This window comes from Myotis daubentonii, chromosome 11 (assembly GCF_963259705.1).
Source record: "Myotis daubentonii chromosome 11, mMyoDau2.1, whole genome shotgun sequence".
NCBI classification, from domain to species: Eukaryota; Metazoa; Chordata; class Mammalia; order Chiroptera; family Vespertilionidae; genus Myotis; species Myotis daubentonii.
Window position 1 is genome coordinate 49,300,585 of NC_081850.1, and position 27,017 is coordinate 49,327,601.

Sequence of the window (27,017 nt, forward strand, 5' to 3'; positions counted from 1 at the left end):
CCCCCACACATGGGCAGCCTCCCTCACTATCAACATCCAGCACCAGAGTGAGACAATTGTTACCATCATAAACCTATGTGGACACATCATTATCGCCCACCCAAGTCCACAGCTTATGTAAGAATTCACCCTTGGTGTTGTACATTCTTAGAGTTTTGATAAATGTATAATGGCATGTAGCCACCATTATAGTATCATACAGAGTCATTTCATGGCCCTACAATCCTCTCTTCTCTGCCTGCCTATTCATCCTTTCCTCCGAAGCCCTGGCAACCACTGATTTTTTACTGTCTCCATAGTTTTGCCTTTTCCAGAATGGCATATGTAGAGTTGAAATCATATAACCTTTTCAGGCTGGCTTTTTTCACTTAGTAATATGCAGTTCAGTTTCTTCCATGTCTTGCTGTTGACCTTCAGCTACAAAACCAGTTGAATACAGTCTACAACTTCATTATTCCACTAATTTCAAAGCTTCCTTTTTCAGCATCACAGGCTGGACTTCTCCCTGCTCCTCTTATGTCTCTAGTTTCTATGGGGTTAGGGGCTGGAAGAGGGATTGCTGATAAGAAGCAAATGTCTCTTTACTTTTCAATGATCATCCTCTCCTTTGCTGTCACTGTTTCTCAGCTAACACCACTGTGGATCAGGTGCCACCTGAGGGCAGCCAGGGTACAAACAAGAAGGCTCAGTCATAGACGCTTTCTACAGTGCCCATTTATCCTTTCCGAATGATGAGAGAGCAGGGTCTCCTGCTGGCTACTTTCTGCTCCACCATCTTTCTTCATCCACTTCTTATTTCAGTACCCACAGTCTGCTGCCTAAACAGAAGCCTAAATGCCAAATGAGGTTCCCATCTCCCCTTCTTAAGGCACCCCCATCTTTACGAGGACTTCTCTTGAAGCCTTTACCTGATTTCAGGTTGAAGGTGTGGGAACAGAGAGAAGGGGAAGAGAAAGAAATGAGGTCTCTTCAGGAACATTCCGACACTGGCCCCAGACCAATGGCCCCGTTGCTCTCGCTCACTACCCTCCCCACGTCTCTCCCTATACCAACAGAGAGGACAGGTTATCAAGGGTGGTTATGGTAGGGCTTTTTCTGTTAGGGGAGCAGGATCTGATCCAGCTGTCAGATATTGTGTTGAACCCTGACCGAAACAGAAGCTTTCTTTGGAAAATGGGTTACCCAGAGCTCCCTTTCTTTCAGCTAAAGCCTGAGTTTTTAAATCGTGGAATACCTGGAAAAACCCCACTGTGTATCTTAATATAGGACATCAGAGGTGTTCAGAGTAATGCTCACAGCTGCCCTCATCTGAGCATTCAAGCAGTTAATGGCCTATAGGCCATTAATGTCACAAAGCTGATTATATCAAATATGAGATCCTCATGCGACAATTGACCCTCACCTTTTCTTGACCTGCCTTTGGGGACGAGCAGTCAGGCATGATTCTCTTGATGATACCTCCGTGTCACTCAAAAAGGCTGTTCAGACCACCGTTTCGCCTGCTTCCCTCCTACCTTCCACTGCCCAGCTTCCAGTTTTCCTGCCTAGGATGTGGGTGATATAAATGCAAAGCAAGCCTAGTCATAATTTCTGAAGACCCCAAGAGGACAACTATGAGAATGAGGCCAGTTCTGATTGGCTGAGTTTTCATTAGCAGAGATCGTTAAGAGCCTGACCCCTGAGGCTTGTGGTCCGTGTCTGGTGTGAGCCTCAGATGTGTGGCTACGCAGGGCTGCCCAGACGCTATTAGTTGCTGTGGTCTCTCTGCGGTGTTTTACTTTATAAAGATCGCTTTGGGTTCTTCTGCTGAACCTAATTTCTCCCTCCAGGAGGAACCACCTTTCCCACTTTAAAACAGTGGTGTAACTTTAGTGATTTAATTCAGAGAGGCAATGGAGTGACCGTTAACACGTTTAGCAAATGGATAAGAAGTTCTCAGAAACTAAGCATTCTTCTGAAAGTTTCACAAAATACAGCCTGTAACAAACTAATCACGTGAGCATATCTTGTTCGTTATTTGACTGTTCCAGTATTAAGTTTTTTTGGGTCTACTTACTGTGATGGGGAAAGCTAAAAGCTGGCCCCTGGGGCAAAGAGGAAAGTCATGCAGTGAGTCATTCCTGTGGGGCAGAGGCAGCAGGAACAGACCAAGACCTTGAGGCAGTTTCTGGGGGCAAGGTTATATCCTCAGCCTCAAATGATGTCCTTAGCCTCAGGCCAGACAAGGATTAGAGGAAAGCCGGCAGGTTGCCTGCTGAGTTGAGGTTAGAGCTTAGAGAGCTCAGAGGACACTATTGCAAGAGTCTGGGTGCAAGCATGTGGCTTTGGACTTGGTGGTAACAGAGGAAATGGGCACGTTGGTACATTCAAGGTATATCTTGCAGGTATAGTTGAAAGAACCTGCTGATGACTTGGATGGGGGAGGGGCGGGAGGCATCAGGGAAAATAAAGAATCATTGATGGCTCCTAGGTTTTTAGCTTTGAAAACAAATAGTGGTGGGGACAGTGGTGCTGTTTAAAGGGATGGGGGAGATGGAGGGAGGAATGGGCTCAAAATGGGGAGGAAATTGGGGGACACTTAACCCTTGGGTAAGAAGAGGACACACCTCCACTGGAAAAGGTGGTCTGTTTAAAAGTCCAGTGTTCAGCCGGTGGGCATGGCTCAGTGGTTGAGTGTCAACCTGTGAACCAGGAGGTCACGGTTTGATTCCTGGTCAGGGCACATGCCCGGGGTTGCAGGCTCAATGGTTCTCTGTCATCATCAATGTTTCTATCTCTCTCTCCCTCTCCCTTACTCTCTGAAATAAATAAAAATATATTTTAAAAAAATAAAAGTCCAATGTTCTTAAGTTGGGAACCACCTCTGCTTTTCCCTACAGTTTCCAGTTAATTTGCAGTACCTTATTTGTTCAATATAAACCTTGTCCTTCTCTAGAGTGTTCTTGTCTTCATCTCTAAAGACAAATTCAAAGCTGAAGAGAATTATTATCCTTGAGTCTGTGTTCATAGAGTAGATTGAAGTGTTTAAAGACCTTTATGTGTTTCATGAAAGCTATTACTGTAAATGGAGTCAAGTAGATGTTAACCAGTAAATATAGTATCCTAAATGCCAATGGTCTGTACCTAAATAGATGCTCTGGTATAAACCAAATGTAGTTGATGGGGATAGAGACCTTAGAAAGGAAAATTTTCACACACAAAAATGGTCATGGGGTTGACTAAGGGTTTGAGAGACAGGAAGGAAAGAATGCCAAGGGACCATTAGTAAGGACTTCAGCATTATGGAATCTTTTCTCTTCTCCCCTGGGATACCACAGGACAGCTTTCTTCCTCAAAGAAAACTCAAATTGTTTTAAGAGTCAGAGGGTGACTTGAGCAGTAATGTGACTGTATAGCTAGTGGAATATTGGGGAAGTAATCAGGGGGAAAAAGAACGTAATGTAGAGGAAGTCTCCTACTCAAGTACTGACAGAGAGAGGCGTGTAGAGACCATCAGCAGAAATTCTAAAGCTAAATACAAAGGCGGCTATCACTAGTCATCCTGAGAAACTCAGGAATATGTCTGTGCTTCTGAAGGATCTAGAAGCAATAGGATCCCTCCACTGCTCCTTCCTCCTTCCATTAGGAGAAAGGGATGGGAAACCCATGCAGTCAGACCCACTTGTTCTCTAAATTTATCACTTTTTGCAAAGGAAAGCATCGGTTATTGCTTCTGTGCAGTTATGTCAATGTCAAATTCTCTGGGTTGGGGAAAGAAGGGATTTCCTCCTAAACAGCTCAGAGAAAGGGACTGGTGATTGCTTTTGCTGGCTTGCATGACTGGTCATGCCACCAGGTGGATTTGGGGAAGTGGTACAAAATGAGAGGCAAAAATCAACGTGAAAGAGGCAAGATTAGTGGATTTGAAACATCTGCCTTTCATTGCCACCTCACACCCTGATTCTGACTTTGGTCTTGCATTTCTTTGTCTTAGTTTCCCTAGTTAATAAATGGTAATGGTATTTATATCATAGACTATGTGTTTGTTGTAAAGCCCCATAATATTAAGTCGCTTGCCTTGAAATACTGTCTGATGTAGCATATTATTTAGAAGTAGAAGTAAAGGTATAAAATATATACTGATGTGGGCATAGAGCTGTAGATACACACCATCCGGTGCAGCTGCACCATGACATAAAACCCTACCAGTGATGGCCTCAGGTAAAACTCCACCTCCTTTCTACCATTAACCTCCTGCCACAGCCACTCCATCCATACTGTCCTCCTTACTCTTCCAGCACATCAGGTTGCACCTACCTTAGGGCCTTTGCTCCTGCTGACCTGAAAATCTTGGAATATACTGCTTCCTGATTTTTGTGTCTTGTTCTTTCACTTTATTCAGATCTCTGCTTAGATATCACCTGCTCAGAAAAGCCTTTGCTGACCTTCCTATCTAAGGAGCACTGCCCTCTATAGTTTCCATTCACTTACTCTTTTTTTATTTCACAGTATTTATCACCACCTGACATTGTCGTGTCCATTTATTTATGTGTGGTCTGTGTCGCCCACTAAATGAGAGCTTCATAAGGATATGGGGCATAAAGCAATCACCAGCTACTTTCTCTTCATGAGGACACATCCCCAGGGCCTAGGACATTGCCTAGCATCCCGTAGGTAGCTCGGTAAAGTTGTGTTGAATGAGTGTATGATACAAAACAAACACAGGATTATCAACTCAGTGATTAAAAATATCAATCTATGTTCTCTACAATGAGGGTTTGAGAATCCTAAATATATTCTAATAGCTTTTCTTCACAGTATATGCTGTGGTGGAAACGGATAGTCGTTTGAAGATGGGGGTTTGGCTTTTAGCTTAACTTCTCCAGACTTCAGTTACTCCATAGCACTGTGGTCATGGTTTAAGGTTGTGGAGCTACGGTGGCGGGTGAGAGTTAGAGTGTCGCTCATGTAGGAGGCAGTGATGCTGCTGAGGGCTCCTCCGATTAATCTCCACCTGCCTCCTTTATTTCTTCAGCATCACACCTGATGCCGAAGCACAGGTGATGCCAAGGCAGCCTCAGGACAAGCCTCTCCACTGCCAAGCATCTGCCACCGCGAGTCCCTCCCATAAGAACTCTGATGGGGCCACAACAGGGTCTCTGGAAGCGGGATGGCTTCCCAGAGTGAAGTTGCAGTGGCCAATGGGACATGCCTCAGGGAACCCATGGACAGGGCACTGAGCCCCTCTGTTCTCTCTGACTTCTCCCAGCACCTTCACACCCTCTTCTCAACCAAGGAGGCACTTTAGCCCATTAATTTTGGCTTCCATGGCTTTTCTTGGTAAATTATCCCGTATGTTTGTTACTCATGTACAATATGTGTGTTTCCCTTTCTCATTTGCAGTTTAAATTAAAAATAGGGGTTTCTCTCTAAAGCAAATCAGCTACTGGCCATTTTTTCCTTTTCCCCTCTTGATATCCCTCTCAGCTCCAAGGGGCCTGTGCTGAGGGCCCCACATAGGGCTGGCAGGAAGCCGCCATTCTGGCTTTAGCCCCTTATTCTCCTTCCATATTTATTTCATACCAAACTATCTACCCACAAGTCCTGAGGCAGCCAGATGCACTCTCTTCATTTGACAAATACATACTAAGGATTCAAGCACTGGGTAGTGCTTTCGGTCATGAACTTTGTGGTCTACAGGCAGAGGCGATAGCAAGCACATAACCACACAGAAAAGCCCATCATTACAATTGATGGGCATGATGAGGGGAAAGTACGCAGTGTTTCTTGGTGCCAAAGAGTGTGGTATTAGAGGTAAGTCCCCAGGGACAGAGGAATTTAGGCAGGTTTAAAAAAAATTGAAAAACTGCATGTGTGAAGGACCTAACGTGAGAAAGTGCTAAGACATATTTAAGACCAAATGGATCACTGCAGGGAAAGGGGGACATATAAAAGGAGATAGGGAAGAAGGCACTCAGGTCAACCAGGGTGCTATCAGCCATTTCAATGGCTTTCAGTTTTATCCTACGGGCCGTGCGAAGTTGTTGAAGAGTCTATGCTAGAAACACAAATGATCTGATACAATTAATATTTTAAGACTATTAAATATAGAGTATTAAATAGAGAGTGGATTGGAAAATGGAGAGAAAGGAAATGGATAGACCAGTTAGGAGGCTGTCATAGTAGCCTAGGGAGGGTAATGGCAGGGAGATCAAACTGGAGGTGGAAGGAAGTGGGCAGATTTTAAATGTCTCCTGAAGGATGTCATTGAAATGACTTCTTAAAGTGTTCCACCAGCCTTTGACTGCAACTTCAGGACTTCCAGTAAGTGAGAAGAAACTGCAAGATTAAGCCACTATCTCAGTTGCATGCAGCTGATGGTGATCCCTAACCGAGGTACCCTCTTCATCCCTGCAACTTTCCCATTATTGTTGCGCTTATGCGGACCGACATCAGTTTCTATATTAAAGTGAACTGGAAGGAAAGAGAACCATATTCATTTTTAATTGGCTCTAGTGTATTAAGTCCTCATCTCAGGCTAATGGTAGAATGTACATTCTGCCAGTGTCTTCAGTGTTAACTAAGAAGCTGCGGTTAATGGTGGGACAGATATGTAGTATCCACTCAGAAACCTAACCTCTCCACTTACTGAACATAATGCACCCAGGGCAGCAGTAATCATGGTAATCCCAGCTGTCATAGAGAGTTCTCCCTCTCCCTGCTCTGTTGAAAATTCATTGATTTCTTCCTTTTCTAAAAGCTAGCTGGAATACCAGCCTTTTTGAGTTATTTCCATAGAAACAATTTCACATTGGAATTTTTGTACTAAACCAGCATAATGCAATCACCTTAGCATAGACAATGCATGAATATATATTGCTCCTGCTCTTCTGGTGGCCTTTGCTCAGAAACATGTCAGTCTTTGTGGCTTTTCTCCATGAAAGGTGCAATGCTCTGGTTGCAATTGCTAAAGCGTCAGATGGTCTCTTGAGTTAAAAAACCATAATGCACAGGAGGGCATAAAAAGCTCAGTTATATTGTACATAAAAAATGGCTTTTTGATGACATGTATCATTGGAATGTACAAATTTACATTGCTAAGTGATGTATATGTACAAACATCACATGGCAGTCAGTGTCCTATATTAGATCTTTCCAAAGGCTTCATCCGCCCATTGATCATTCAGGAAACTCCCCATCAAGGTTGATAAGAGTCAGTGGGCTGAGGTGGGGAAAGGACATCAGAGGAAGTGTAGAGAGCGGCCACAGTGTTTGGACAGGTTCAAGCCTCAGACTAACGAGAGGGCATGGTCCTCTCGTGGCAAAGCCACATGCAAGTCCCAGCTTGGAGGGTGAAGCCCTCCCAGCACAATTATAGCCAAAGGCTATAGTTGTAAGCTTGACCCTATGGTCCCAACCTGTGGTCCCACGTGGCTAAGTGATGTGGGCTGGATAGAGTTCAGGTGCATGTAACTGAGTAGATTCGAAAAAATAGAATGTTGTAAACATCTTGATCATGCCCTTACTCTGCCTCGTGGAATCTGGCTATAAAATAAAGGCATAGCTTTCAGGCTGTGGCACTGTCGCTAGCTCTCCATCAGAGAGGACAGTGTCCCACCCAGACCCAGCTTTTTTCTCTTGTCTGTCTTTTTCTTTCACTGCCCCCTCTCAGGCTCACCGAACCTGGCTGAGCTGACTTTGCACATATAACACCCAGTGTGAGGCTGAGTATGCCATGGATGGCTGGCTCACCACAGGAAGGGGCAGGGCATGTTGTTACTGTTGAAGTTCACTCAATTGTTAAAATGAAGACTCCTTGTTTTTAGATCCCAATGTGATTCTTAAACATCCGTGTGATTGCAGTTTCATGCTTTACTGAGAGAAGGCTTATTTGCTCCTGATTAGAGCAAATGTAAAATAAGGTGAAACTATAATCACTTCTAGATCTGGGACTCTTGGGCTCTTTAAATTGTATAGAGTGCACAAGCAGGGACCAATAGGACCCATGAGAATGTCACTTAAGGCGATATGGAGTCCAAGAAGCCCTTCTGCCTTCTCTCCATATAACTTAAGAGTCCCAGGTCTATTCACTATTCCTTAGTTACCCTCAGGGAAATTGGGGTAGAGTGGGGGGAGGGGAAGGGGAAGGCAGAGATTGCTGTAAGTTTTACACTGTAAATGAATTGAATCTGAGGGCTGCTGTGGAACAAAAGCAGGTTTTAAGCCATTTGCTAAGCTCTAGAATTCATTGGTAATAGGAAAATCATCAAGAGTCACCCAGGAAGGGAAGATAGAAGTAGGGGTGAACCTTTACTCTGGAGACATGAAAGTGTTGACAAAAGACCACAGAATAACATTCTGGACCAGAATCGTACAACACTTTGAAGTTATTCTTGTTCCTCCAAGTGCATTGGGATAAAAAAGGAAGCATTAGACTGTTTGTGTAAACCCCCACTCCCACCCCCCAATTTATATCTTGAAACTCTAACTCTTTGTGTCTCTATACTTGGAGATGGGACCTCTAAGGAAGTAATTGAGGGTAAATAAGGTCAGGGGTGGGGCCCAGAAAAGATGCCTGAAGCTTGCTCTCTCTGTGTGTACACACAAGCTACACAGGGCCATCACCAGAAAAAAAAAAAAAGAAAAGAAAAAGAACTGCTGGAAATTTGATCTTAGACTTTAATCCAATGTGAAGAAATAAATGTCTGTTGTTTTAGCCACCACGTCTATGGTATTTCATTATGGCAGCGCAGGCAGACTCATGCAGGGAGCCTTTCCTATCCCTGAATCTGACACCATGTCAGACTTGATGCAAAACGGAAAGAGTGCCATCCCTTTGGAGAGCTGGGCCCTACTGTAGACTCTGCACTTCTTAGCTGCGTGGCCTTGGGTAGGTCACTGTGCCCCTGGGCCTGGAGAGTCCTCACCTCTTAAACTGGGGTAAAGAATATGGGGGGACTTACCCCATAAGATGATTGCAGACTCAAATACTTAGCATAACAACAATAGCTAATATAATTTTCACATTTATTAGACACTAAGCATTAATTTAAGAGCTTTATTTATTCATTTTTAAGTCAGGTTTATTGAGGTATGATATACATATAGTAAAATTCACCTTTTTAGTGTATAGTTCTAAGTTTGGCAAACAGTCATTTAACTGTCATAACAATGAACAATGAGGACTTAGCACATCGCCATCATCTCACAAAATTCCCTCATGCTCTAGTAGGGCAAGTCCCTTTGCTGTACCACCAATTCCCATCCCGTGTCAATCATGGGTTTTCTACTCCCATAGTTTTTCCTTATCAAGAATGTCCTATAAATGGCATCACATAATAGCACCACAGAGATTTTCTAATATCAACTCATTTAATCTTTACAACCATGTTTTGAGGCAGGTACAATTATTATAGGATGAATACATGTGGAAATGCTATAAAAAGGCAAAAGAAGTGTTATACAAACATGAGGTATTATTATTGTTGTTATTTTTATTATTTGTATTATTACTTCATAGTAGAACAAAGATAAGATTCTCAGTACAAAATTTGCATTGAATTTGCCTCATCTGTTCACCTAGAGTCCAAGTCTCAGGAGATAGCGATGATGGCTCTGTGACCTTTCCCTTCCAAACATAATTATTTGCCCTGTTAAGGCAGGATAGAGATTTAATTGTGAAGAAAAAAAATATTTGCAGAAATATTGTAAATAATAAGGTCCAGCATGCCCTCTCTTTGACTAATCCCAAAACACTTGGCTTGAATTTACTAAGTCAAAACCCTTTCATTATGACCATATGATTGATAATGATCAGATTCTATGGTAAAAGATAATTAAAGCTTTTCTAGGCTACAAATAACAGCAATTTCAGGTGTAGTGATAATCGTTTCCCACTGTATGAGAGAGGGTGGCCCAGGATGTCACCAGCACTCCTCCTGACTCAACTTGTTCTGTGTACATTCAGGACCTCTAGGCAAGGCCAGAAGGGCTGACTTCCTTCCCATGAAGTATCCCTTGGTTCAGTAGCCACACACCACAAAAGCACCTCATCACTCTTTCTAACTGGAGAATTCTTATCTTCCTGAATGTGGTCAGAAAGCGCCCACAGTCTGACCACAGTGGTTCCAGTTTCTCCAGGGAGAATATTTTGCATAAATTGTTTCTCTCTCCTCTTTTTAAGTTCATACTACAGATGCAGCACAATAAATAAATAAATAAGGTCCAGCTATTTCTTAAAGTTCACAGCTTTCGTGAATTGTTAAGGAATAGATGAAGAGAAACTGCTGAAAGAGAGCAACCGAGTGAAGGGTGCATGAGGAGGTCTAGGAGTCTCTTCAATATTTAATGCTGCCAAAAGCCTCTGACAGCTAATCATCTCTTAATGGGTTTTGGCCTTTGGCCTGCATGTTTCTAAGGGAGTAAAATGTTTGGCTTCCCAACAAGTTATCACTCAGTCACTGAGTAAATACCACAAGCCAAAAGTGGCCTCCCAGGCATCGTTGGTTTTGCTAGTTGAGTTTAGAAGGTCCCAGATTAGCATTACTCATTTTATATCACCAGTGGTTTCAAAGCCAGCTAGGCACTTACTTTGGGTCTATAGGAAGGCTCCAGCCTGCCATAGAAAGGAGATTAGGCATCACCGTGAGGAGTAATGAGTTATGGTGGGGATATTCAAGGTCATTTGAAGAGAGAAGAAAGGAATCAGATAAGACTACTAGTAAATGCAACATTGATATTTGAAATAGAACTGGACAAGTGGACTGGAAAGAGATTCAAAGAAACAGAAGTAGGAATGGACTGGGAGGAGGCAACACTGAGAAGAAAGAATGTAGTAGAAAAAGAGAAGATGATGAGGGAGCAAGGAGCATGGTAGACGCAATTTTTGTGAAGCCCAACAGAAAGAGGAGAAGCTTGTCACCTCCTCTGTCATCTCCCAGTGCACCTGGAAAATGAATTGTGCCTTCTTTGTTAACTTGTACCAGGAAAAAAGATGTTTTGTATATTTGTAAAAAAAATGAGAAAGAGCCTGGCTGGTGTGGCTCAATGGATTGAGCATCATCCCATGTACCAAGAGGGTTGCAGGTTCAATCCCCACTAGGGAGCATGCAAGAAGCAGCTGATCGATGTGTCTCTCTCATCGATGTTTCTCTCTCTCTCTCCCTCTCCCTTCCTCTCTGAAATCAATAAAAAATTATATTTTTAAAAAATGAGAAAGAGCCTAGGTTCTCAGCATGAATAGTGGTGGGATAGAGTGGTCTTCAGGACTGATGGCCATCAATTCATAGCTATACTTCCTTAGCAAGGTCTTTCATTTCACTAAATCCTAGTTTTCCAATATAGAAAATATAAATCATATTGTTTGTTAAGTGATAGAGAGATTTTCACAATTTATAACCTAATGACCAAAAAGCATGCACCCAACGAGTATTTCTTGGGTAAGGAATAAACATTGCAGTTGAAGTGATTAGATGTGTCTAATTTGATTTAAAAATAATAAAATCATTAATTTCTAACACAGGACAGTTTTACCAAGGGCTTTTTAATATTCTCTCCAGAAATTATTGTGTTAAGTTCCTTTCAATCTGGTAGATTTAAAAGATGCCAAAGCCCAGGTATTTTAACTAGAACACAGTTGTTATTTTTGTGTTTGACCAAAACATATCACCATCAAAATTGTGAGGTGTCATAGAAATCACATGAAAAGCTAAATGAGCAGTTCTTTTCTTGATATGTTTAAAAACAGAACTCATTTTCTGTAATTTAATTTATTTTAGTCACTATAGGATTTCTTTTTGGCCATGGGCCTCAGACATTGTACTGGTTAGCCTTGCTGGTTTCACCATGTTGTAATGATTAGCAGCCATGATGGTCATTCAGCCCTTTTCTTTTCCTTGGGCTTATAGAAAGGCTCCAGCCTTTCTTCTTAAGCCTTTGTCCTTGGTCCCCAACCTCCTAAGATATGACATGTTAGTCATCATCTGCAGAACAATACTCCCTTCATGTTGTGCATTATGAAATCCTTTTAGACTTCATTCCCAGATTGAATAGTTCAGGTCTGCCATAGACCACCCCCCCCCCACCCCATTCCCATCCCCATCTACTCTACAGATGGCAAACTGATGAGTGGGATTCTTATACACATTAGCTTTTATACTCCATATGAAACCCCATATTTTTTGTTGCATTTTATTAAGAAGTTGCAAATTTCATTGAATGGTTTTTATTTGAAGTGTCAAATAGGTGAACCAGTTTCCAACCATTTAATCTAAGACTTGGTTCTATCAAGAGTTTAGAGAATTTATTGGAGGATGGATAGGAAAGTAGCAAATGCTGATCTCTTTGAAAGCACACTTTGAGATTTCCTTCCAAAATACTAGTACTCACGAGAAACCCACTTGAAGACATGATATGCATACCAGCCAAACCCCTAATGCCCTGTCAGACATAACTGATTAGCATTCACCTTTCTTGAGGCATGTGATCTGTTACCAAAAACAGGGAGTGGCTGGCCTACAGTGTTACCAGAGCTGTACTAAGGGGCACTGGACATCCTGGTACTTAGAAAAGGTACAGTGTTATAGCAGGGATAGAGAGTTCCTTGAAATGCTGGAACCTAAGCTTACCTTTAAGATCTTCAGGAAGTAGTTAGAAAGGAAAGGAGATCAAAATTTCCAACAGACTTGAGTCATGTCAGCTTAGTTAAGGAGCCACAAATAAGCGTGCTGGCTGAACACACAGGGCAGTTGTTGGAGACTGCAGAAGCTGGAAACACAAGTAACCCATCAGAATGAGAGGCATCAGGAGGGAGGCATTATGTGTTTGGCTCTAGATAAGCTACTTAATTCTTTGAACTTTGGGGACATGGTTTGTAATACGAAGGCAAGCCAGTGTCCACCCCAAATGGTAACTATTGAGTTCAAATGAGATAACTGAGTAAAATTCTTTGTAAAGGTGTTGTTGGATGATTATGGTGGTGAAGTGGTGATAGGTAATTATAGAACTAGAACCCCAATCTCTGGGGATGAGGAAAATAAAAATTACAAGTCCACGTCAACTCCCAGCTAACTGGGTTTCCCATTTGATCAGTTCTATCTGGTGAGTTTAGGGAAAGCCACATGGCTTGACCCACATGGATCCCTGGAAAGTCTCTTCAGGCGACTGTCAAAGCAACAGTTCTGACTCCCAATGTCATACTTGAGATTGTATTCCATGTCACAAATATTTAAGCAAGGGTGTGAGGGCACGTTGCCAAGTAGCACAATACAAAACAAATGTCTCATTGTGTTTGTTGCCGCACAGTATGTGGTTTTGTGAGATTCCAAAAACCATCCTGTGACGTTAATTTGTAACCACAGTGATTCCGTGTGTGTGTGTGTGTGTGTGTGTGTGTGTGTGTGTGTGTGTGTGACATGCTCTAAAATCCTGAGAAAGGGCTGCAAAAGAAATGTTCAGAAATGTTCTAAATGGGTTTAGAAAACCTGTGAACCCTATCTGAACTTGTATTAGATTCTCCCACACTCACCCATTTGACATCAGTACAAGGAAAGCATTATTTATAACAGCATGTGTGAAATCCCAGAAGGGATTCTTGAAAGAATTAAAGTGAAAAATCTGTCCAAGCATAAAATAAATGATCAGATGGGAAAACATGTAAATCAAAATTTAAAACCTTGTTTTTTCTCCTTTAAAGGAAACAGGAGCTTTTTATTTGGCCATTAGCAATACAGGACCGAAAACCTGATAGAGTAGGTGCTGGAGTCCCAAGAGCCCCAAAGCTCTTGTCATTGGGTGAGGAGTATGGGAGGATGTATGTGTTGACTCTCCTTAATGTCTCAAGAATGGCTGCTTCCCATTTTAAGGAAATAAGACAGTAAAATTACAGAGAAGGAAGAAACACCTTGAAAGTATTTAGTGCATTGAAATTTATATTGTCTGCTTAGGTATTAACCTGACGATAACCCTAGAAGTTATTCATTGTTACCCACATTTTATATTTGGAGAAATCAGGGCACAGAGAGGTTTGGCAGCTAGTCAAGGTTACCTAACTAGGAAATGGCACACTGGAGTGTGCCCTGTACCCCAGCATTTCTAATGTCATGATTTCAGTGTTGTCCACTGCATTGCAGCTGGGGATCCACAAGGAATATGGTAAGTCTGGTATCTTGCTAGATTAATGGACCCCAGTGTGTGTTTTTCAGCTGTCTGGTTCTAGGAGATATATGTAAATGGTTCTCTATCTCTCTACCTCTTCCCTGCAAACACACCTTCAAACTAGTTAACCACCAGCATCCTTTCTGGTCAGTCAGTGCCTGTGTCATACAGGTTGTGTTTTGACTATCAATCCTGATGGTGAGTAGTGCATGTCCAGGCAGTTTCATGAGGGAAATCTGTGCTCATTGAACAGTGACTACCTATCACTGCAGAGGTAAGAAGCAAGTGAGAAAATCAAAAGTTGAGGAGGGCAACCAGCCTTTACTGAGTGTAGGAGTTTTTGGTGTATTCAAAGCTGAATAGTAAGGATATGGGAACACCCTAACCCAGAATCAGCAAGTTAAATTCCTACTTGTTGGATTTGAGTCATTGCACAGAAAAAACAACAACAATAACACCCTCCTCCTTTCACATTTGTGCTTTCTTTGGTGCCAAGAGCACTATTTGAAATCACCAAGCACATTAGACATCTCTGACCCTCTCAGCTCCTTGGGCTCTGGAGTTGAGCAGCATTTTTCAGGCACTGTTAGTCCATTTCCTTCCTTTAATGAGTCAGAAATGGATATTGAGAATGATAATTGGGCAGAAACTCTATGTGGCATTAGTCTTAGAACCCAGGGGCTGAGAGTTGCCAGTGAGGTCTGATTCAGTTGTCTGTAAGCCCACTTGCTGCCCCAGGGTCAGGCATAGCATTTGGGCTGGTTATGCTGGGGTTTACCAGCATGAAAAGTAGGACTTACCACCCATAGGGCCACTGTATAGAAATCTTATCATAGTTTTAAAATGAGACAGCCCTAATGGGCTACAAATATGAAAATGGAATACTTCACTTTTCTCCAGGAAGTAGGAAATCATGAATGAGTCTCCTTTGTCAGACAATGTTCTCTTTGCCTGTGCTAATGCTTTTGCCATCTAATGCCTCACCCTCCATGTTTTTACTAAAAATGAGCTTTTCGAAACCATAGTTACTTATTTATTTTTGTAAATAAGCTCAGTTGCAGTGCCTTGTCATAGAGAAAAGTCCTGATCTTGGAGTCCAAATACCTGACTTCTTTGTGTCTATCGCAACCTGAATCTCAGTTGCCTCATCTGTAAAATGGGAATAATTTCTGCCTTGTTCATTGCTGGGTTGTGGGGAAGTTGTTTAAGGAAGCACTGTGCACTGTCCTAACATCTTAGATTGGAAGGAAGCTCTGGCCTTGCTAAGGAAGTAGAGTTACTTGGTGGGTCATTTTTGAATGAAGAGCTCCATACTTGTTATCCTCATCAAAGTTATCTTGTTGATTAGAAGGTTGAGTCATCCTCAAACCAGGATATACGTGTGTGTGTTTATCCAAATGAACACCCAACTGTCATCTCTGCCCCTATTTAGTTCTGAGAGACAATTGCAAATAATATGAAAAAATTTTGTTGACCATTCTTTGCCCTCTGACTCTGGTGATTGGGATTTTAAAGAAATCTTATTTTCCTTATGTGTTTATAATCAATTAAAATCAATAAATTCAAGCACCTTTTCCTCTCATAGTGGGAATGTTGTGTGGAGATGACTCATGCCTCCTTGTTCACCCCTTTCCCCCCAGGTTGGTGGCCACACGATGCTGCCCATCCGCTGGATGCCTCCAGAGAGCATCATGTACAGGAAGTTCACCACAGAAAGTGATGTCTGGAGCCTGGGGGTGGTGTTGTGGGAGATCTTCACGTATGGCAAACAGCCCTGGTACCAGCTGTCCAACAACGAGGTGCGCAGTGGGCTGGGTGAGACCCTCCGGAGGGGCTAACACTGAGAGGCGCCCCTTGGCCAAAAGTTAGGACACAGGACAAGGCCTTATGTGGCTTTGTTGGGTGCAGCACCTCCCAAATGGCTTGCTGTATGGCTGAAGGTCATGGCTAAAGCATAGTCACTCTGGAAACATAAGAAAATCACAGTGTTTACTGACATACTTGGCATCCTCTGTGATGAAGAATCGCTATGTGCTGCTCACCTAGCAAATTAATAGCAGATGTGACATTTCAGCACCCTGAGAGTCCAGTTAGCTTTTGTATATTATTCCAGGAAGGTTTCAAGGTTCTTTCCTTTTTGCACATTTCACTAGACCATGCACTTCCAGTGAAAACTCAAGCATTTTGTTTCCCTATTCTAATCCTTTTGCAAATATGCCTATATTTGAGGCATAGCTTTTTGGTTAGGCACCTAACATCTTCAGGCTCAAGTCTGTCTTTTACCCAAATTTGTTATCCAAAATGACCACTCATTTCTACAGCCTGGGGATCTCTCATCAGTCAGCACCCTGACATGAAAGTGGCCTAGGTTCCATATCAGACCAGTAAAACTGGAATTCTAGGATGAGGTTTGGGATCATTCCATATAGATAAATCATTTCTCCACCAGTTTGGTGAAATCGATGTGCTTGAAAACTGGATGTGATCCAATTAAACACAATATACTAGTCTATAATAATTGCTCTCTTCTTTCTGAAAAGAAGTAACATTGAATGGGTTTCTTTAAAGCAGCCCTCTCTTTGCACTGACATTTATTTCACCTGTATTATTTCCCCTATATTGTTTCTCTTCTGATCCTATCTTTGCTCTCTGTCCAGGTGATAGAATGCATCACTCAGGGCAGAGTCTTGCAGAGACCTCGAACATGCCCGCAGGAGGTCTACGAGTTGATGCTGGGGTGCTGGCAGCGAGAACCCCACATGAGGAAGAACATCAAGGGCATCCACACCCTCCTTCAGAACTTGGCCAAGGCATCTCCGGTCTATCTGGATATTCTAGGCTAGGGCTCTTTCCCCCAGACCGATCCTTCCCAAAGCACCTCCTCAGATGGGCTGAGAGGATGAACGTCTTTTCACTGCTGCTGGATGCCATCAATCTGCTGTTCTCTACTCTGACAGTATTAACAACAAAGACACTACGAAGCTTTCAGAGGGAAGCAATGTGTACTTCTCCATCGGTAGACACAGTATGGACTTCTTTTTGGCATTATGTCTTTCTCTCTTTCCATCTCCCTTGGTTTGTTCCCTAGTTTTTGTTTTGTATTGACTTTTTTTGTCTTCCCTGCTTCACAGTCCTACCTTTCTTTTCTAATTGATCTGGCTTCTGCATTACTCTTAACTCTGCATAGACAAAGGCCTTAACAAACCTAATTTGTTATATCAGCAGACACTCCAGTTTGCCCACCACAACTAACAATGCCTTGTTGTATTCCTGCCTTTGATGTGGATGAAAAAAAGGGAAAACAAATTTTGACTTAAACTTTGTCATTTCTGCTGTACAGACATCGAGAGTTTCTATGGATTCACTTCTATTTATTTATTATTATTACATTTCTTATTGTTTTTGGATGGCTTAAGCCCATGTGTGAAAAAGGAAAACTTGTGTTCAATCTGGAAAGCCCTTTAAGTATGGGAGACTGAAACCAGAGAGAGAGAGAAGATTTTATTATGAACCGCAATATGGAAGGAACAAAGACAACCATTGGGATCCGTCCCTACTTAGGAAAAACCGAGCGGCTGTTAGCTGGGAGGAATGTATTCAGCACCTTCCTTTGAGGACCTCTCTGAGGAGTGAAAAGACTGTTGAACTCTGTGACATGGACTACCCATTCCCATCAGCAGAAACTCTAGAGTGTAGTAGAGAGAAAAGATGGCTCCGTGAGAGAGGAGATGGCGCCTCCCACACTCAGACATCCTTGTCTTTGTAGGTCACAGTAATAGCACGGGCTTGTTTCTCCAAATGTTATCAAATGACCCTTTGTCAAGTTCTGTTGAAAATAGGTGGACCCTTGTCCAGAGCTCATTTCAGGGTGGGGTAGAAAAGCCAAGGACTTGGAAAAGATAAGAAGAGCTCTACATTCGGAGGCAAGCTTCTCTTATATCGAACTTTTCAGACAGCACTTCCCTCCAACCCCTACCCGCCACCTGCCTGTCCTTTTAACTGTGCAAGCAAAATTGTGCATGGTCTTCGTCGATTACTACCTTGTATGCAGAAACTACTGCTCCAGACGTCGTGCCCCTGCCATGTAGAGCAGATTCATAAAAGGTGTAACTTACATAATGAGGGGAAGCTAATGGAACTCATTAGCTGGGTATAAATGTCTCTGGGCCGTAGGGTGGTGATGGGTTTCAACAAATACGGACCCTGAAACCCGGATGTCCTCATGCACGTCGAACCCACTGTGAGACTGTGGGACTGTGGGAAGGGCTAAGTCAGTCCCCGAGAGAAAGGACACCTCATCTCCGGGCACGCTGTATGCATTGGTGTTCAGTGTATGCAGGCCAGTCCTCACTGGGGCTCCGGTTGGGAGAGTGGTTTCATTCCAAGTGTACTCCACTGTCAGTATGCTGTTTTGTTTCCTTCACTCCATTTAAAGAAGTAAAATAAAAAATTAGGCACAGCATGCCAACGGGAGGTTATGCCCAGACCAAGCTTTGGAGGTGTGCTCCTGGGCACCATCACAGGTTTTGTGAAATGAGGTTGTAAATTTAAATAGAAATTTACAGTTATTTGGGTGGTCAGTTACACCAAGGAAGAACAATATTTCTGTTCCTCAAGAAAACTTGATACCCTCTGTGAGGGGAATTTTGCTAACTTGACATCTTTATAACACGAGCCAGATTGAAAGGGAGTGATTTTAATTCATCTTAAGTCATTTTATTTCATATTTGTTTCTGAAGGTGCAATTGCTCTGTTTAGGTTTTGCTTGTGCCCTTAATTACTGGAACACCCTTATTTTTCATTATAGGGTTTGAAAAAGCCAGATCTAAGAAAAAAAAAAAAAGTCAATTCACAGAGAACAAAAGGAAATCCATTAGCATCTGCAGTCAAGTGAAGGGGGTCGGACAAGACAAACCTTACAGTCTCTTCAAGCTCTGCGCTGGCCTATAGATCGTGGGGTTGAGTTGTTTTTTCTCTTTGTCAGTGAAAAAAACCCACCAGAATACACATAATAATATAATGAAAGCCATATCTCCATGATATATACCTGCACGTATATATCCTATTAAGGACCCATGGTACTGTTAAAACACTGTGGCACTCCGTGAAGCAGTAAAAAGGGGCAGATTTGTACAAAACTTTTCTAGATTCCATCAGCGGTGACCTGAAAACCTGCACAGGTTTGCCATTCTGCGGGACTGGCCAGCTGCTCTGGGAGGAGAAGCTGCAACTTATTTGTCTTATTTTAATGGAGAGCAAAGAGGCAATGCTCTAAAGGATCAAATTCAAGGAAGGCTGTGCAGTTTTAGAGCAAGGATTTGTTTAAGGCACATGAGAAGATGGGAGCATCCCATTCCATTCCAGTGTTGTTTTCCTCTGAGGAATAAAAGCAAAAAAAAAGAAGCAAAAACAAATACACACCTCTCCTTACCTTTTGACAAGTCCCTCAAGGTCTTGAAATGAAAGGTTCTATGCAAGTGCAAAGCTCTGTAGTCATTTATATGCTTCTTGTTTTTCCCTCTGTTGTCTCAAGAGTATGTACTGATTTCAGCAATGTCTTGCATTGAAAGAATACCAGCTTGCTTTAAAAGTAGCTGAATGAAGCACAGAATATCTTCAGGTGTTCCACACTGGTCCTCCACAATCCCCTCTTCTCATGCTCTTCTCACTTTTAGAAAAGGAGCAATCTCACTCTAAAACGTAGCCTGCCATCAACTTCATTAAAAGCCGCAACAAGAGTAGTGTCAGACCTAATTCTCTAGCCCAAACTCTGACAGTCATTCCCATTAATAAGTTGTTTCCTAGTTTTCTAAACGGTTTTCACATATGTTAGCAAACGAGTCCCATTTTTTTTTATAGGTGAGGAAATTAAGACTCGGGAAGTTCAATGGCATGCTAGAAATCTGCAGGCTAGCTTCTGACACCGCTGGGGCTGAGTCTAAATGTTCTGGCTCTGAGGTTCATGATTCAGTCCACCAGAGACTCCAATCCAGGAAAGAAAGAACACTAACACATTCATGAAGCAGGATATGAAGTTAGAAGAACAAAATGAAACACATGAGATGACAAGCAGCTGAGATAAAGTGGTATATAATCATGCTCATAGCTTCAGCTAAATCCTTGTACACTGAACCAATGTCAGAATCAGGCTTATTTAGAAAATATTTTGAACTATGCTATAAAGGATTATATCAGAATTCATATTATGCATATGTGTTTACATCAGCGCTACCTGTGGTATGTTTATGTATTTATATGTGTGTTATAAATACTTGATTTATACATAGACAAGCACGCAAACATAGTGTGTTTGTGTGCTTATGTATAAATGTATAGGCGCACAGTAATAGAGATAATTATAAGTAGGGTGCAGTATGAATAATTTGCTTAAAATCTGCTACATAACCAAAACTCTTTAACGTCGTGTTGCTGTTAGTGCTTCCATTCTCCATGTGGATAGGACTACACCACACTTCTCAACTCTGTGCAGTACTTCACGGGAGGAAAGCCTGGTTAAGACAATGTGCTTCCCAAAACAACTGACTCAAAGCCATCCCACCACACCGAGTCCTTTTTCTGGCTCCATGCAAAGAAAAAAGCGAACTGAGCTAGATCTCCTTCTGTAAAGGTCCAAGAAAGGAAAATGGATTTTTTTCTCATCTTTTTTGCTCCTTTGTGTTAGCTCATCTTGTCCCACTATGATCCCTTTATTTCTTGTGTTCAGAGTTCAGACATTCCAGAGAGAGTGGGAATGTTGGGAGCCCAGTGCTTCAAAGGCCAATGGGGAGAAGTCCAAGACCCCACACTGAGGTGAGCAGCTCTGAGGAATTCCCACATCCAGGTGGGAGCACAAGCAACAACAAGGCACAAGTCTGTCCTTGGCAAAGAACCATGAGGAAAGGAGCCCCTGGTCAGAAGTAGGCTATTTTTTTTACCCTTTCCTTTTGCAAAATGGACCTTCTATAATGCCAACAGCATTAAATTATGTGTCTAATTAGATAAATGACTGCATATACACACCCTCAGTTCTCTCTCTCTCTCTCTCTCTCTCTCTCTCTCTCTCTCTCTCTCCCCCCCCCCCTTCAATGGAGGACTTTTATCTCCAATGTTTGACCTTTGATTTGGCCCTCCATCACTGTTTCAGAAAATTTCATGAGAGGAATGGCTGGTGATTTAACTCCTCAGATGGCTAAGTGAGCAGTTAAAACAGTTTCTTTACGATGCGTCATTGTGGAATGCAGAGACTCCCAGGTTGTGATAGCAAATGTTATTCTAGAGAATTAGAGGTGGGCGGTATTTGTAGTTAAATATGACAGTACATGAAGGGTATTTTCTTGTTGTCAAGGCTGGAATGAATCACTGCTTCTCGAGTCAAAGGTTATTCAATATCTTTAGGTTCTGATGCTTCCCCTTTCTCTTCTTATTTATTTATTTATTTATTTATTTATTTATTTATTTATTTATTTTTCTATCTATTTATTTATTTATTTTGCTCCATTTATCACAAACACAAAGCAAAGCAAAAAATATATATATGTATATGTATATGTGTTGCAGGCAAAACACTGTGAATTTCACATCAACAACCAAGCAACTATTTTGCCATCTTACCATACGTCTCAGGAGACGAAATGGGAAAATATGGGATGTCATTTTTTTAGTCTATGCATTCTAGGCCAGGTCTGTGTTTGTTTTATTCCTTTGGTCTGTGCATTCATAAAAATGATCCCAAGTGAAGGTTGGCTGACGGTTGAACATACTGGAGCAAGCATAATAAAAGCTGCTAATAGTCACGGTTGAACTGGAAAATGAAAATTGGAGAACATAAAATGAAATGTAACAGCCTACATCTTGCAGCTTGTATATCTTACTATTGCTTTAAAAATGTATAAAACTGCTGGAAATGTTTTAAATGCAAGGTCTTTGAATTAAATGGGGACTTTAAATATGTAATCTCTTGACAAATGACCAAATTATGGTAAAATATTGCTCCCTGCCTTCATTGATCATTACCTGTCAGTTACAAATCTGCCTAGAGATGTGGACACTCTCTGCATTTGCTTCTGTACATGGAGAGATGTTTGTATATATCCAGGCCATACACACACACACACACACACACACACACACACACACACACACACATACACACACATTTCAATATCTCTCTGAAGATATATTGCCCCTTAAATTGTGACCTGGTATTTGGAACTCTTCATTTGCTTTATTTTCTTTTTAATGTGACGTCTCTGTGCTAATAATTACTGGTTCCTGTTTTGCAATCTGTTTTGAGGTCCATTGCTTTACTAAGACCCACTGCATCTTGGCTGATTTCAAAGTGACACCAGAATATCAATGTTTAAAAATAAAAAGTTTTGTTTGTAAATCATGTGACCACCTTCTCTCAACCTGACATGGAAAGTCTCTTGTACTACAGTGTATTTAATAAAAATGATGTCTTAACAATAAATAACATCCTCCAAAAGAGAGACTAAAAATGACATGATTACTTTAAAAATGTATAGAATTTTCATAAGGCATGGTGTGCCCTTTTCCTGTCTGTCTATCTGTCTGCCTATATTTTAGATATGATTACTGTAGATGCCTGCAGTGTTCATTAGTGGACGGTAAAGAGAGTAAGTAGTCTTCAGCACCAATTCCCTAAACCCTCCCTAACCTGACACTTTCAACTTATGTCTTAAATAACTGACCACATGTGTCCAGTTGGTATTTGAAATGTGGTCAGTGTCACTAAATAACTGAATTTTTAATTTTATTTAATTTCAATTTAAGTAGCCGTATGTGGCTCATGGCTACCATGTCATACAGCACGGAGTGAGAAGATGGAATCATCATCATTTCTAAGAGCTCAGACCTGAGAAACCCACCAAGGGATTTAAAGTCAATTGCTGCACAGACAATATAACAACCGCCCTATGGATGGCTATAACTGTTTTTCCTATGATAGATACAGATTTTTAGATACCAACCCAAGTGTATAAAATGCCACTTTATTCATTTTCTTTAAATCATGCTGTTTAAGTCTACATCCTTCATCGATAAAATCGATCTCAACAATTTCTGGGTGTGCCTCTTTCTTAGAGTAACCGAAGAATCCCAAGTCTCATTGGTACCCAGAAAATATGGGTTTCTGATTTACTGTTCAAGCCTTCTTTCCAGATTTGAGCTGAGGGTTCTCTTCACATGGTCTTATTTTTCTGACAAGATAAATATTAGAGCAGTTCTTCTCAGCTTTTCATGTGGATCAGAATCACTTGGAGAACTTTGAAAAATGTAGAAGCCAAAGCCATAGCCTGAAAGAATTTGTTTCTATTAGTCTGAGGTGGGACAATGCATAGGCATTTGGGGGGGGGGGAGAAGGAGGAGAAATTATCTAGGCATTTTTAATGCACAGCTGGGGTAGAGAAATATTGTTCTAGGGACCTTAAGTCTTGGCCCCAGAGTTTCAATCATCCAAATAGAATTACCTGGTTCTAGACCTAGGACTTGACTCAGCAGAGAATGGGACAGACAGAGAAGGGCCTAGAACTTTAGTACAAGAATGAGAGATAGAGCACTAGGTAATTTTGAAGAGCAGATCATCAGTATCCAAGGAGTTCAAAAGTGAACTACATGTTCTCACAGAAAATGTTTCCTACAAAGAAAGCTCCATGGAAACTGATTATGGCCCAGTGGTTAAGGCAATCAATCAAGCAGTCCCCATCAAATTAAAAGGCTGGGACTTTAACTCCCCATTATGCCAGAGCAGCTGCAGATTCTCTAAGCATAAGTTCTGATAAGGATCATCCTGCTGCTAAATTGCTATAACATAGAGAGCAGCCACAAAGCTTGGACCCAGCCTGTGACCATGAAAACTGAGCTGGCAGGATACACTGGAGTTGAAGTCCTGCCATGCCCTACATCACTGAAGGGGAGCGGCCAGGACTTACTTAATCATGTAATGAAAAGCCCCCAAACCCCAAAGTCAGGATCCCTCTTGTCTAAATTCAGTCCTACCAGATTGCTATGCACAATTCCAGAGAGTGATGGGCAACTGAACTAGGAACACACATACCAGTTACTGATTCTGTCATCATGAGTCTTACCCCAAATCATGATGTCCCAACAGGTCTGCTATATATACTAGCTAGCCATTTGCATGTGTTTGCATGACAATATTGTAATTTTTATTTATTAACTAGAAGCCCGGTGCATGGACTCATGTACCGGTGGGGTCCCTCGGCCTGGCCTGTGGGCATTGGGTCAAAACTGGCTTCCTGACATCCCCTGAGAGGTCCTGGAGTTCAAGAGGGTGCCTCTCGGGTGATGCACCCTGGAATCGGGCTTCCTCCTCTCTGGTTCTGGGTGCATCACCAGTGAACCACAGCTGCCAAGTCACCACAGCTCGGCAGTTCCTGCATTGAGCATCTGCCCCCTGGTAGTCATTGCGCATTATAGCTACTGATCAGGCGGTGGGACAGTCAGACAGTTGCTTAGGCTTTTATATATATATAGATTTTTGTTGGCCATTTCCTACAAGTAGTATGTAAGTTTTATACAAGCAGAGATTTTAGTGTCTTTGTTTCCTTAAGATAACTCCTGTCATGACACCATACGTGGTACTCAAACATTTTTGAATGAGTGAGTGGATGAATGAAAGATGGATGAATGTTAAGGAGCTTAAGAGGTCAAGAAATTAGGCAGGTAGTTATGGTATACTGATGCTTAGAAACCAGAGGTATAACCATAGACAAGTCATTTTAACTCTCCCAAGCCTTAGATTACTTATTTCTAAGCTATCAAATACTAGAGGCCTGGTGCATAAAGATTCATGCACTGGAAGGGGGGTCCCGCAGCCCGGCCTGCCCCCTTTTACAGTCTAGAAGCCCTCAAGGATGGGAGGTGACCTAGTGATCAGGGAAAAGCGACGCCCCATCAGACCTCTGCTGCTGCCATTGCCGGCAGCACAAGCCTCGGCCAGCCCTGGTTACCTGAGCCTTGGGTGGCCCTGGGTGGCTGGGCAGCTGCCATCCAAAGCTTGCCTGCACCTCAGGCTGGCCCTGGGTGGCTGGGGGAATGAGGGGACAGGGAGACTCCAGAGGCAGGCGACCTGGTGGGGCTGAGGGAACTGGGTGCCTCCATCTTGTGGCTGTGGGCACCACCATCTTTGAGGGCGGGGCAGTCAATTAGCATATTCTTCCTTATTGGCTGTGGGTGCCACCATCTTTGAGAGCAGGGCAGTCAATTAGCATATTCCCTCCTTATTGACTGTGGGCGCCACCATCTTTGCGACAGTGAGAGGGTCAATTAGCATATCACCTCTTTATTAGATAGGATAGGCTTCTTCTCCAGGTTCAGCTTAACTAATTCATGCCTTAAAGCCATAAATTATTAGTATAAATGACTTCAAATATTCTCAAATGAAAGGAGAGATGGTTTCCTTCCTGACTTAGTTTAGGAACCTCAGAAGAAATAAGGTTACCATGACTGAAAATAATAATGACTATGTTTTAATTTTCAAATGGACAACTGAGTTACCATGGTGGTAAAAAGAATCCATATCTTCAGAAATATCAAGAGTCCCTTGGAGAGGACTTCCCTCTATGCTTTCTGGAAATTACACCAAATGAAAAAGGATAAAAATAAATCTGTAGTATCAACATCTTTTGGGTGATGGTTATTTTGTTCAATTGGATCTAGCCAGGGAACTTTTCTATAATGGACTTTCAGAAAGCACTTTCCAAAGTTATTAGTACCTTCTCAATTCTAGGATAGAATGTTTTGGAGACAAATAGTGGCATTCTTGGCTTTGGGGTAGAGGGGTGAATATGGATAGAATTGCTCTACTAGCTCTCTTTGCTCACCTACAGCATCACAGATTCACAGGGTTGATGGGGCCATAGAGGGCAGTCCTGTGCACATCCTTGCCAAGAGTCAAGCACTAGTGAGAGTGAATTTATTTGAACATCTCCCCCTGACCCCCAAGCCCCTAGTCCCAGCCCATTTGCCTTTTACAAAGCTTCCTTAGCAAGCACTTCCAGGTGCTGAACCAATGAATGCCTCTCATGGCTTAAATCTCCTGGGAGTGCACAGAAAACTCTTATTCATTATGACTTGGCATCCATTTATGACTTCCTTGTGGTCTTCCTCCCACATCCATCCCTCTACAGAAAACTCTGGGTGCTTGCCAAGTACCCAGGAGGAAGGGCAAGGAACCTAGTTCTGTCTGGTGAAGCTAGTGCCCAGTCCACAATTCCCTGGTTACTCTTTAGTTGCATCAGCCTACCTGTTCTTCAGGATGCTACTCATTCTTAGCACAGGAGAAAGTAACGTTTTTAAGGGATCAGGGAGATTAAAAGTGAGGTGTGTCTCCTCTTCTCCAGGAAAAAATAATTTATCAGTATTGTCAAGACAATTAAGAGAGCTTCCCATTACTCTCATATCTCAGGACCATCCAAAATCTCCTTGGGTGTTGTTAAAAACAAGGAAGAGGAGGGAGTTTGGGCTTTCTACAGGATAGTAAGCTTTGCCATCTCTGATGAGAGAGAAAAAACAAGGTAAAAGGCATTGCTTATTTGTCTACTCAGCCAAGAGTGGGGGTGTCTGCTAACCTAAAGATAGCCTTAATTTTATTTGTTTTTCCTAAGGAACATCTGCTTGTACAATGATTAGGCACTGGCATTCATTAACACAGGAAGTAAAGTGTCTGAGGTTTGTGTCACTGGGAGTATTCGAGAACAAAATAAGACAGATACTTGTGGGAGTGATTTCAGAGCATTTTTCCCACTTTGCAAAGGTTCAGCCTAGGAGAATGTCTAATATTCACTGTGGTCACTGAGAGTTCTGTTAACTGTAGTAGTCAGGAGGTCATTCTCCCTGTGAAC

At 42.1% G+C, this 27,017-nt stretch overlaps 1 protein-coding gene across 3 annotated transcripts in view; it reads left to right on the forward strand.

Annotated features, from left to right (window-relative positions):
• Positions 1-22,618, forward strand: part of NTRK2 (neurotrophic receptor tyrosine kinase 2) — a 320,511-nt gene extending 297,893 nt beyond the window's left edge. For all 3 annotated transcript variants that reach the window (XM_059657051.1, XM_059657052.1, XM_059657053.1), the window contains 2 exons: positions 15,774-15,932; positions 16,791-22,618. In XM_059657051.1, the coding sequence (XP_059513034.1) occupies positions 15,774-15,932; positions 16,791-16,976 (345 nt within the window). In that variant the 3' untranslated portion in view covers positions 16,977-22,618. The remainder of the gene's footprint in view (positions 1-15,773; positions 15,933-16,790) is intronic.
• The last annotated feature ends 4,399 nt before the right edge of the window (positions 22,619-27,017 follow it).